The following is a 13,429-nucleotide window of genomic DNA, read 5'->3' on the forward strand; positions in this document are numbered from 1 at the left end:
AAGTATCGCATATTCGATTAAAACAAAAACAAAAAAACATACAAACACAAACGAGTAACAAAGGAACATTCAAAAAGTTGTTTGTTTAATTGTTTAATTTCTAAATTTATCTTTCTCTCATCCACGCTCTGCCAAGCAAATTTTATCCGTATTATAATTCTAATAAAAACACGTGAAACCGCCTGCTTCTTGGCCAGGCCTCCGCATATAGTGGGCATGAGCCAGCGTTTGCACACAAGAACAAATGACCGCCGAACGACTGCGAGAATTATAGCAGAAGTACTCGGTTTTGCAGGCTCGTCCGTCTACCGGACTCTGACTGAAGTTTTACAAGTGCCTTGAATATGCTATTTGGTATTTCTCATTAGTAATACTTGGGCCCAGTCATAGTTATAATGATTGGTACTTAGCTGTCCTTGCAGTCTCGATCACTTTTCTTTTAATTTTGGTCATTTTTTCTTACATTTCTTTCTCCTATTTGCTATATAATGTTTTGTAGCTTTGATCAGTATTATTTGCTTGTTGAAATATTCCCTTGTTCCCGCGCATTACTGATGGCATGTTATGTATAAAGCGTAACAATTTTACTTCTTTGTATACTTGATTGCTTGACGCATACATTTTGTTCGTTTCTTGTTTCTACATTTTTGCACTGTATTTTCATGATGTTCCACCCCCTGAGCAATGTACGGGTAGGGGGGCCTTTGTCAGGCAGCTGCATCTGCCTTTAGCCCCTACATCCCAGACAATGTATTGTCTGAATAAAGCATTCATTCATTCATTCATTCATTCATTCATTCATTCATTCATTCATTCATTCATTCATTCATTCATTCATTCAAATATGTACACGCTTTATTCTTCATTGTATAAACCATACATCACACAATCACATGTCCACCTGCTATGGTATCGCAAAGCGACTTGCAGTATAGAAAATTAGCTTTTGAAGTTCACAAGCGTTCCGCCAAGATGGTGTGGAAGTTGTCCGATTCCTAAGCAAGTTCTTGCAGAGGGTCGTCATGAGACGTGCATTTACGAATGTGATATACAGCTGAAGCCACAGAGCATGCAAGTGAAAAAAAAATGAGCGAAGGTCAAAATAAATGATTAAGTGCGCTAGAACAAAACAAGAATCAAAGTCACGTTGATCGATAGCTTACTTACTATTTTTTCTCTTTACTGTCACTCAATTGATGCGCCATGAATTTTTATCTGAAGGACAAACTGTCAATGCAGCCTTCTGCTTAAAGCCGATCCACATGACGGACCAAGTCTGCGTGCCGATCGGTCACGTGATGCGACGTCACGGCCCGCCGCGGTCCGGTCCGGCGCAGAGCACATCCACTCGGCGGACCGCCATAGCAGACGGCAGAGCACACCAACCAGCTACACTCTCGGCCAGAGTGTTATCATTGTTATCATTCCGGCTCGAGCCCCACAAAGCCGGGAACTGCTCAACGAGCGATACAAAATGAAAAAAACCTCCTCGTCACTGCAAGAGGACACTGTGTTTAAAAAAATATATTTGCTGCACGCACGTGTAGGCGGAACGGCGGGCATGAAACGACTGGCTTGACTGGCCTTTGTTGAGCCGAAAACTAGATTGGATTTGGCTGAAGACACTCTGTTGCCGGACAACATTCATTGGCTACGCCAAAATCGCTGCGGTTTGCATGCGGTCCACCGCCAAAACTGCAGCGGGAAAAGCCTCGGCGATTTGTTGGACCGCGAGGGCCGCGGTCTTGCGCGGGCCAACGGCGGTCCTATCACGTGATTCGCGGACCGCGGTCCAAAAGAGCAATTCGGTCCGTCGTGTGGTTCGGCCTTTAGTGGTCCTGAAGCGTCTAAACGTCATGAGCGTCGCGTGCGACCGAATCTGTTGAAACGAGAGTGCCAGATTCGGCACCACGATGATATACCCCCGCGAGCTTTGTATTGATAGTGCTCGCAATTGACACGAAATTTCATCGCTGTCTGAAACACCCTCAGTATGATCGATAGATTAAGAGTCTTTAAAAACGTGTGCTTCAGGGCGGCATTTCAAAACATCGCTGCTGAAGCGCTTAACAGAAGAGTTGCAATGGTGCTTCTAGCGATGGAAGAAAAGGTGCAACCAGCGTGCTGTGTCGAATGTGAGTTTTCTGCAGGTGAACACGTTGATGCATCCGAAAGTTTCTGAAATATTTTTGTTAAATACTGCACAATCTTTTGCGACAGACCTCGTATATAGAACCTATACAGCTGAATTCATGATATTTTCGACTCGTCATACGTGGCCCGTCATACAAAAGTGCATCGTTGTCTTTGGTCTATGACTTGTCATACAAAAGTGCACCGTTGTATTTGGTCTATGACTCGTCGTACAAAAGTGCACCGCTGTCTTTGGTCTATGACTCGTCATACAAAAGTGCATCGTTATCTTTAAGCTACCCGCTTTGTCTATATGTGCTGCTTGCTGTATCTGACGCGCCCAGTGACGCCATCGATACCACAAAAAACGCAGTGAGAAGCCGCGTCGTCTTCTAGCGCGACTTTCCATCTTTTGGCAAGCCTCGTCACCTGGAACAAGGCAAATTAACTATTCGAGAAACGCGAGAAGGACCTTTGTGACAACTCAATCCTGCAATGGGTGGTTGGTTAGTCTGTGACCGTTGAATCTAAGGGACGGGACGGCGTGCTACACATAACACGTCGGCTTGTAATTCATACAGGAAAACACGGATTACGTTGGTGAGAAGAAAAATGAAGGAAGAGCATTAAACATATAAATATTATGAAGCAAAACGCTTTTCAATTTGAATCGGGAGACCCGACGGGTGGCCGCAGATACGTCGCGCCGGTGAGCATGACGTGGCTGGCTCATATCCATGACTCTAGATAGAGAAATGAGAGAAGAAAAAAACAGTTGGAAATGTTATGAAACAGACAAGACAGACATAGAACAGGTCACATAGGCATACGAAACACAGTGAACCGGACAGTCAGGCACACGGAACAGACTCAACAGGACAGAGAGACATACGAAACATACTCACCAGGGGCGCGATCGGAGATATTTTGTTCGATACGCGTTCTTTTCAGTTGCTGCAACGTCACAAAGTTGCAGTATGCAAAATTTGTGACAGCGGGGCGGAGAGAGCAGCCAATCAGGAAGCGGTTACCTCCCCGGAAGTTTACCTCCGTCGTTTGTCGTCTGCTTGCAAACAGTATACTACAAAGCCAAATGTTTCTCGTCTTCCAATTGAATGAAATCTTTGTCTAAAAAAATGTATTTTTTCTTCTCAAGCCCAAACACGTTTTCAAATAGCAGTACGTGTGACTACTGCAATTTAAACCTATTAGGTTCTTTGCGTCGTCCCTAGGTGGTGTTGCGCACATAGAGAAGGAAAAAGAAAAACAAACGACGGGAAGAGTGGCGCACTTTTCAAGAGTCAGCGATAACATCCTAGTGGCTCGCTGGCACCGATGATGTTGTCGATTTCTCTGTACAACCAACGAATTATTTGTTTCGAGAAAGAAAAACGACGCCGGAATTCACTTTCTGTCATTTCTTCAAACGCGTTTCGCACAGCCACCCGCTCTCCTCCTTCCTCTAGAAACGCCAGAGCAACAACCTAAGTTTCCAACGGAAGCGCCATTTTCTAGAATTAAACTATGGATCGGATTCAAACGTGCCATTCCGCAGCCGAAAAGGCCGCCTGTTGGATCCAATCCAATCCACCAGACGCGTCATGCGAAGCCGTATGATCGCTCCAAACTTCTCAACTCCCGTCGCGTTCGGACGAAATGCTCGGTGGGTGGATGATTGACAGGAGCGTGTCGTCATTTTGACGTCACCAAAAACGGGGCGGCGCCCCGCGGGTGGCCACGTCGGCGCGGAGTAGGCCAATCGCGCGCGCCGGCAACCGAACGAACGCGCCGAACAACCATCTCCGATCGCACCCCAGGACAGATACATACGAAACATACTCAACAGGACAGAGAGACATACGAAGCAGACTCAACAGGACAGAGAGACATACGAAACATACTCAACAGGACAGAGATACATACGAAACAGACAACAGGGAAGAGTGACATACGAAACAGATTCAACGGGACAGACAGACCTACGAAACAAACTCAGCAGGACAGACAGACATACGGAACAGGCTCGACAGGACAGAAAGACATATGGGACAGACGTACAAAACACACTGAACAGGACAGAAACGCATACAAAACAGATTTTAGATTCTGTGGTTTTACGCGCCAAAACCACTTTCTGATTATGAGACACGCCGTAGTGGAGGGCTCCGGAAATTTCGACCACCTGGAGCTCTTTAACGTGCACCTAAATCTAAGCACACGGGTGTTTTCGCATTTCGCTCCCATCGAAGTGCGGCTGCCGTGGTCGGTACAAAACAGACTGAACACGACAGACATGCGTACAAAACAGACTGAACATGACAGGACAAACATGCATACAGAACAAGTCAGACAGGCATACAGGACAGAACAGAACACAGACAGACAGACAGACAGACAGACACAGACAGACAGACAGACAGACAGACAGACAGACAGACAGACAGACAGACAGACAGACAGACAGACAGACAGACAGACAGACAGACAGACAGACAGACAGATAGATAGATAGATAGATAGATAGATAGATAGATAGATAGATAGATAGATAGATAGATAGATAGATAGATAGATAGATAGATAGATAGATAGATAGATAGATAGATAGATAGATAGATAGATAGATAGATAGATAGATAGATAGATAGATAGATAGATAGATAGATAGATAGATAGATAGATAGATAGATAGATAGATAGATAGATAGATAGATAGATAGATAGATAGATAGATAGATAGATAGATAGATAGATAGATAGATAGATAGATAGATAGATAGATGCGCCCTACCCAAAGACAGTGTAATCTACAGTAGTGTGGATTGATTGGTGGGGCGTCTCCGCGTCTTGCCAGCTTGCCCACCAGGCACGTAACCGCTACGCTGTAGAACGCGGTGCAGTCTTGGAGCATAAAAAAAGCAGTTTACAAAAGCTTCGATTCACATGCAGATTGGCATATGTGCGTTGGATCAGAACTATTTGCGATTCCAGAGCATTTTCGTCACGCCAACGTGACGAAAGGTAACGCATAAATAGCGTGAACCGGTAATTTTTTCTAAGAGCCGCAATCCTATGCTTAGCTGTTCACGTTCCTTAAAGTTACTGCCGATGGCACATTGGGCATAATTTGGATGATGATGATTATGCTCACGATGCTAATGACACCGACCAACGTTGCCTACATCGCGAACGACGTAAGCGGCGGCTGCGCTGCAGCTCATGCTGAGCTCGGTAACCGAGTGCCAGGTCCGGGCTTCGATGTCGTAACACTCCACCGTCTTTACGGTCCCATATCCTGTGAAGAGATAAAGAAGAGTGATAATACCAGAGATCCGCCGAAGCAAAAAAAAAATGTCCTGCCCGGGAAAGACTCCTTAAGCTTAATATGTGAAAGTTTTCTTAACACTTAATATGACACCGAATTGAGGGGGCTGTTCAGAAATGTGACTTCTCGGCAAACACTGCAAATAATGCACTCCACCAAATTTCGAGCGACGCGCTGAAATCAATGGATCCAATCGATCAAGCACTCCCTCCCTCAATCAATTAATCGTGTCAGTCACTTGAGAACGAGAACCAGGACAGTGGCTTGTTCAGCATCCGATGCTAATACTTGTGTGAGTGACTCCAAGTTGAACCTAAAAACTACAAGGTTGACACAGTGGCGAGCCCTCGTTTTAACCCAACACCACTTAATAACTGGAAAGGTGTTCTGCTGTGTCCGCCGGTCCATTGCTACCTATAGACAGTTCGCAACACCATAACCACTGGCGCTGCCATATTTGGTCACGTGACAGCGCCCGCCATTGAGCGCCGTCTGATCGGCGTTTGCTCGCTTGTTCATAATGATGACAGCGGCCGCAGACAGCCGCTATCTAGACCACCACGGTGAGCAGTGAAGTAGTAGACGACACAATACTGGCCAAAGCTGTAGAGGCAGTTTTACCAGTGTTACTACGTCTTTCGCGTGTCCGTTCCGTCTGCACTGGAATCTCGTCGTGAGCAAGCGTATATACCGGCTGTAGGTACATACGCGTCATTTCGAATCAACTTCATTTCGCCAAAATAGAAATTTGCGAACTCTAATCCAGTTGCAAGTGGCTATCTATCTATCTATCTATCTATCTATCTATCTATCTATCTATCTATCTATATATCTATCTATCTATCTATCTATCTATCTATCTATCTATCTATCTATCTATCTATCTATCTATCTATCTATCTATCTATCTATCTATCTATCTATCTATCTATCTATCTATCTATCTATCTCACTTTCTGTCTCAGCCAACCAGTCAGAAGAGAGCGCAGTAGTCGAGAGTTCCCGTTCCTACAAGCGAGTTGCCGCGCTCACTTCATACCCATGCGAATTTGCTTGTTTATTGTATATATATAACAACGGTTCTCGTTGCCATGCCAACGTCTCCACTTAACACACGCACAGAGGCTTCTCTGGCACAAGCCCGGCCTCTGGCTGCAGAAAAAGCCAGCTGTCGAGCAGGAAAGGTATACGCACGCGCACACATTTCTCGAAGTGCATCAGCAGTGCTGTATCGCGTAAAAAATGTACCAACCGGCAATCACATACTAATTTTGACAAACCGTCTCATTACTTGCGCTTTTCATTGCGTCATGTCCTTGCTGATCTAATTATTTCAAACGCAACAAACTGTATTGCAGAGGGAAGTGGATAAGAATATGAAAAACGAGAACGAAATGCATCGAAGCGACGTTGCAGGTCATGCTGAGCAGGGTTCTACGCAATGACATAGCTAATGTGGTTGTTCCGTTTTTACAGGACATGCTAAGGACCATTTAACACTCACATGGGAGGCACTTCCTTCGCTGTATCTGAAGCGGTCTTTTGAAATATTCTCGAAAAAGGAAGAAATGTTTGGCAACGCTGGACACGATGTCAAGCAGATCCACACCCATGGTCTTACCGCTATATCCTCCGATGGTGTATATCTGGCCTTCGAGAACGACTGCGGCAAAGTTGCACTTCGCTACCGGCATGTTGGGGAGATCGGCGAAGCGAGCTCTCCTAACGTCCAGCATCACCACTGGAAAACAGAGAAGGATAAAAGTCGCACAGGCGAGCCTTTATTGAAATCGAAGTGCGAATGGGCATATATATATATATATATATATATATATATATATATATATATATATATACAATCATGCTATATAGAGTGTTGAGAGCTTCCACTTACGCAGCTTAAAGACACAGACAACCATGCAAGTCCCATGCACTGTGAGATGGCGTCACAGCTAAGCTCGAAGCAGCAACCATCGCGCGACAAGATGCCTTTGGAAGCAGCTGCGCCGTGCTTGCAATGACCTCGCTACCCAACTTCGCGTCGGAGCATCGCCACAGACTTGCTCCAGCAGGCACGTACCCAGGATTTTTTTTCGGGGGGGGGGGGGGGCCACCACCTCCATCAGCATCAGCATCATCATCATCATCATCATCATCATCATCATCATCATCATCATCATCCTGTTTTATGTCCACTGCAGGACGAAGGCCTCTCCCTGCGATCTCCATTTACCCCTGTCCTGCGCCAACCGATTCCAACTAGCGCCCGCGAATTTCCTAATTTCATCGCTCCACTTAGTGTTTTGTCGTCCTCGATTGCGCTTTCCTCCTCTTGGTATCCATTCTGTAACCCTAATGGTCCAACGGTTATCTAACCGGCGCATTACATTACCTGCCCAGCTACATTTTGTCCTCTTGATGTCAACTAGAATATCATCTATACCCGTTCGCTCTCTGATCCAAACCGCTCTCTTTCTGTCTCTTAACGTTATGCCTAGCAATCTTCGTTCGATCGCCCTTTGCGCGGTCCTTAACTCATTCTCAAGTCTCTGCCCCATATGTCAGCACGGGCAAAATGCACTGATTGCACACCTTACTTTTCAATAATAATGGTAAGCTTCCAGTCAGGAGCTGGCAATGTCTGCAGTATGCGATCCAACCTATTTTTATTCTTCTGTGAATTTCGTTCTCATGATCCGGGTTCCCTGTGATTAATTGACCTAGGCAAACGTACTCCTTCACAGTCTCTAGTGGCCGACTGGCGATCCTGATCTCTTGTTCCTTTGCACGGCTATTTATCATTATCGTCATCTTCTGCATATTAATATTCAACCCCACTCTTACACTCTCTCTGTGAAGGTCTCCAATCATTTGGTGTAACTCGTCTGCATTGTTGTTGAATAGAACAATGTCATCGGCAAACCGAAGGTTGCTGAGATATTTGCCGTCGATCTTTACTCCTAAGCCTTCCCAGTTTAATAGCTTGACTTCTTCTAAGCAGGCAGTGAATAGCTTTGGAGAAATTGCGTCTCCCTGTGTGACCCATTTCCCTATAGCTATCTCCCTGCGTTTCTTGTGTAGAATTAAGGTAGCTGTAGAACCTCTGTATATATTCTTACGCGAAGGACGAGCCAGTAAGACGAGAAACTATTTACAGATTATGTTTACAACAACAGTTGCAGCGCTGACCGGTTAGATTCACAGCGCGAGCCCAGTTCGTTCTTCCTCCTGTTTTCTGGAGTGATGGCGCCCACGCACCTCGTTCAAACAAACAAATACCACACGCATGTAGCAATATTTTTCAAGATTTTTACGTAAGCGTTCTGTATTCCTTGATTACGTAGTGCCTCTAGACTGCTGGTATCTCTACTGAATCAAATGCATTTTCGTAATCTATATAAGCCACATAGAGAGGCTTATTGTACTCTGCAGATTTCGCGATAACCTGATTGATGACATGGATGTGATCCATTGTAAGGTATCTCTTCCTGAAGCCAGCCATTTCCCTTGGTTGACAAAATCCAGTGTTGCCCTTATTATATTGGAGATTATTTTGGTAAATGTCTTATATAATACTGGGAGCAAGGTAATGGTCCTATAATTTTTCATTTCTTTAACGTCTCCTTTTTTGTGGATTAGTATAATGTCTGCATTCGTCCAGTTTTCTGGGACCCTTGCAGTCGATATACACTTCGTATAAAGAGCCGCCAGTTTTCTAAGCATTATGTCTCCTCCATCTTCGATTAAATGGACTGTTATTCCACCTTCTCCTCCCGCTCTTCATCGTTTCATGTCTTGCAGCGCCCTTCTGACCTCATCGCCAGTTATAGGAGAGTGTCTGTATCCTGTTCACTACTGTTTCTGAGTGAGGTATCGTGACTCCTCTGGGTACTGTATACAGGTCAGCTTAGAATGTTTCCGCTGCTTTTACTGTGTCTTCGAGAATGCTTATGATATTATCCCTCTTTTCTTTTAGTGCATACATCATGGTTTGTCCTATGCCAGGTTTCTTTTTTACTGATTTCAGGCTGCGTTCATTTTTTTACGGCTTCTTGAGTCTTTCACAGGTTATAGTTTCGAATATCAGTTATATTCGCCTTGTGGATCAGTTTTGACAGTTCCACGAATTGCGTAATGCTGTGCGGCCGCCAGTCCCATACAACCGCATAGAGCGCAGGACTGCGATTCTAGACGTACTGCGCTCACCGCGAAAGGTTAGAAAAACACCCACATAAGCACAGCAGAGAAGTGGCTACGTGAGGCGGTTCGACCGATAACTGTAGAAGCGTCATTCAAAGCAAGTAATTATTCTCCACTTCCGGCGGCGTTTTCTCTACTTCCTTTTTAAATAAAAAGATGTCGATCCATAAATATTCTCATAAACAATGGTTAACATTTTTATTATTCGCTTTTGCTTGCAGTTTGGTTGTTGCGTTGGCTCTTTCCCTTAGTAGATCGCTTAATTTCTCAGCTCCTTGCGATTTTTGTTTCCGGTTTCCAATTTTGCACGAAAAGTGCTATACAACTAAGGAAAAACAGACGAGGTAACTGGCGACAGCCATCTTGCTTATGGGTTTAAGGGTTATTGCAGGGTTTCATGATGGACGCTCTTTCACATCATTTTATTTCCCACCTTATCTAACCCATATCACGTGTCTGTGGTTCCGGGCATCTGCCAGCGTCGCGGCGAGCCGTAACTCAAGGAAATAATGAAGCAAAGGGAAAAGTTAAACGCAATTGGTGTTTTCTCCGGCCGCAACTCGTTCCATGAGAGTACAGATCAGCTGAGTAACAGCCGCATCCTTCTCCTGGTCCCAGGATCAACCTAAACAAAGAAGGTTGAACTAACAAAAGCAACAGCTATGCGCGTGACGGTTGAATAGATGGTGACCACTGAGCGCATCTCGAGTTAATCGCGCGGGTGCGGAATCTATGAGAAAACTGTCCTTCACATTAAAGAGAGGCCGATAACTACCGCCATCTAAAAGGAGTGAAAAAGGCAGCATAAGGCTGACCGATGAGCAGCTGCCAAGTCTCAACATTAATCTGGCGGCGCTTTAGGAATGTGTGAGGAGTGGTGGCGTGGGTGGGTGGGGGAGGGGGGGTTATGCCACTTGATTTCGGGGGGGGCCCGGGCCCCCCCGGGCCCCCCCCCCCTGGGTACGTGCCTGTGCTCCAGTAGGATCGCGACGTATTGCACTACCTTTGCTGCTCTCAGCACAGAGTGGGAGACAAAGGTATCTCGATCCGAGTTTTACACACACACAAACACACACACACACCCACACACACGCACGCACGCACGCACGCACGCGCGCACACACACACACACACACACACACACACACACACACACACAAGAAAAAATTACCGACGATTACGTTACTTCCTAATGCGAAATTTGAGCGCAGCAAATAAGCTGTTTCACCTTTTCGATAGATTAAGGCAAAGAAATCGAGCAACACATGTATGCGCTATCACATAATTTTTTTTATTTTTCACACGTATTCCTTTAACAAAGACTCCACTAACAGTTCTTAACAGTCATGAAGGAAGCTTTGTGGTCGGAGAAATAGACTGATATATGTTCGACTTGGTACGAGTCTTACACCCACCGCATTAAGTTGTGGAAGGTGCGCTGGCCTCGAGGGATATTTATAACCGTTTGTTGTCGAAATAACAACCAAAACAAGCGCGAACGAGACCGACCCAACAGAAGCAAACAGGCGCGGGCGAGAGCTGTGGCGCGAGCAGACGATAGTACGAAACGAGCGGATCGGCTGAGACCAGACACGAGTGCGCATCGAGCCGTAAGGAGGGTCCGCATGACACCAGCATCGCGCGCGCACGTCACTGAAGGGGCCGCTCTCATTGGTCTCCGCCATTCGCGGCTCGCGTCCTTCGTCTCCCACTCCAGCGAAGGGGGGCGGAGCTGGTTACGAGGCCGACAACGCCGACGACGACGCGAAACCCAGGAACGGACGCCAAAGAGCTGCGCTCTAAAAATAATATGTTCTAAAAGCACCAGGCTGCTGTGTTCAACTTGCGATTTCAATTTCAACTTGCAACGGTCGAGGTGTCGACTGTGATATGCTGTTTCGGAAACCAGTTTCGGTTTCAAATGATTATGACCGCTGGCGCCACTCCGCACCTAACGCTGTGAGTGCGCCCTGATGTATTTCCTTTGCCTTTTGCACACGTGAACGTTTCGAAAGTCGAAATAAAAGTTTGTTGCCGCCGTATAGCCCATTTCCACTTCTCGCGCCATTCAGAGTCACTGGGCAAAGCGAACGACCACAATTTAGTCCATCCTTCTGTAGTCGTAGCGACTGCGCGGTACACAGCAAGCATTCGGTATAATTCGTCGAGTCCCATTCGAACTTCGCACATGGTAGAATGCAGAAAGCGCGTTCAGACGCATCGACAACACCACGCCCAGTCAGCTGCTGCGCTGCTTACCGAGCGCACCCCCCCCCCCCCCCATAACGACCGGTGGCACCACCGCGCGGCGGCGGTTGACAGAGTACTAAGCTCTCAAAGCATGACGGTGTAATTTCGTGACCAGTGAAAAAGTATTAAAGGGCTCTGATTAAGCCCACCCTACAAACACAATAACCCGCGTATTTTCCACATTATTAGTAAGCTGTACTCTTTCGCGACGATAAGAATAAAACCGGACCGCGCACAGCCCCAATGCTAAAGCCCCTGAAACTTCGTAAAGTAGTGCCACTCTCCTCCTCCGCCTTCACTGCTCCTCGTTTCTCCTCTCTTTCACGCTCCCTCCTCGACCATGGCACCGCCTACTTGCTCGAGCTCAGCAGACGACCTTTCGCAGAGTGAATGCACGCATAGCAAGGCAGTGCTCTTTAGGCGTTCACGTTGGCTTTCCAGCTCCGCGTAACTTCGTGTACAGCATAGAATCTTTAGTCGGATGCTTATACAAATTCGGTAACGGCAGCTTTTGTTTCATTTTTTGATAACTATTTTTTAAAAAAGTATCTGACGGAGTGTTAACGCTGTGCGTTGACGACTGCGAATGTATCGCGTGCCCTACAATTAGGTACGCAACATTTGTCAAGGGCGTGTCGCAAGATATTGTTGCGAATGGTTGTAAATAACACGTTTACCATCGAATGACAACCTCTTGGCTTCCAGCAAGCCCTCAGCCTAAAGAATCCGCGCCGCCCTTACCATGTGAATTCGCGGCGCGTATCAGCTATGACGTACAAAGGCTGACGGAGATCACTGCTCTGGAGGCTCGAAAGTGTATTACAAGTACAGTGCCGCCAACGTGCGTGCTTGCCAATCTAAGCGCGCGCAAGGCCTCTTAGGTGGGCGCTGGTTCTATTATGTCTCTCGTGTCTCAACGCCGACAGAAATACCGCGGCCGATCATCGAGTCGGGACCGTGCGTACACAAGAAAATAAAATGAGTTTTTAGCATTCGTGCGCGAAGCGGGAGCGCGATAACAATGCTTGACCCAGTCTCAAACAAGACTACTGTGGCCTTCAGTAATTTTTTGAGGCTAATGACTTATCACGAATAACACTTCATCGTGCGTTGGTTCGTCCGTTTACTAAGTGACGTACTTGTCGCGAACCGAGTTGCACTGAGGTGCATGCATTGAGGACGCTTGCACTCCCTTCGAAGTAACATTTGCGAGATATGACTTTATTAGTGAAGTCATGATCGCGGAAAGAATCCCCCCGCCATGACGCGGCCGAAATTGCGGCAAGTGAAATGGTTTTATCCATAGGTTAAAATGATATGAAACGGCATTCGAGTTGCAAGTTAAAAGTTTATTTTCACATAGATGCATTACAGATTTGCCTTTGCAGTCACAAGTCCGTGTGCACCATTTATTGTCTCATTGCGTAAATAAACGCACCAGCCTAAGAGTCCTACAGCAGGCGCGTCTCAATAAGCCATAGTGACTGCAGAAACTAATAGTAGCATAGACGAGCAAGCGAA

General features: G+C 46.2%; 1 protein-coding gene across 4 annotated transcripts in view; it reads right to left on the minus strand.

The window, feature by feature from the left end:
* Window positions 1–2,752: 2,752 nt before the first annotated feature.
* LOC135914407 (kelch-like protein 10) overlaps window positions 2,753–13,429 on the minus strand; it is a 39,625-nt gene continuing 28,948 nt past the window's right edge. The window contains exons 11-13 of one of the 4 annotated variants that reach the window (XM_070528963.1): window positions 7,080–7,199; window positions 5,316–5,428; window positions 2,753–2,876 (exon numbers count right to left, since the gene is read on the minus strand). In XM_070528963.1, coding sequence (XP_070385064.1) covers window positions 2,775–2,876; window positions 5,316–5,428; window positions 7,080–7,199 — 335 coding nt within the window. In that variant the 3' untranslated portion in view covers window positions 2,753–2,774. Of the gene's footprint in view, window positions 2,877–5,284; window positions 5,429–7,079; window positions 7,200–13,429 lie in introns of all 4 variants that reach the window. The other 3 variants (XM_070528965.1, XM_070528964.1, XM_070528966.1) reach the window with 3 other exon arrangements.

This window comes from Dermacentor albipictus, unplaced genomic scaffold, assembly GCF_038994185.2.
Source record: "Dermacentor albipictus isolate Rhodes 1998 colony unplaced genomic scaffold, USDA_Dalb.pri_finalv2 scaffold_16, whole genome shotgun sequence".
Taxonomy (NCBI): domain Eukaryota; kingdom Metazoa; phylum Arthropoda; class Arachnida; order Ixodida; family Ixodidae; genus Dermacentor; species Dermacentor albipictus.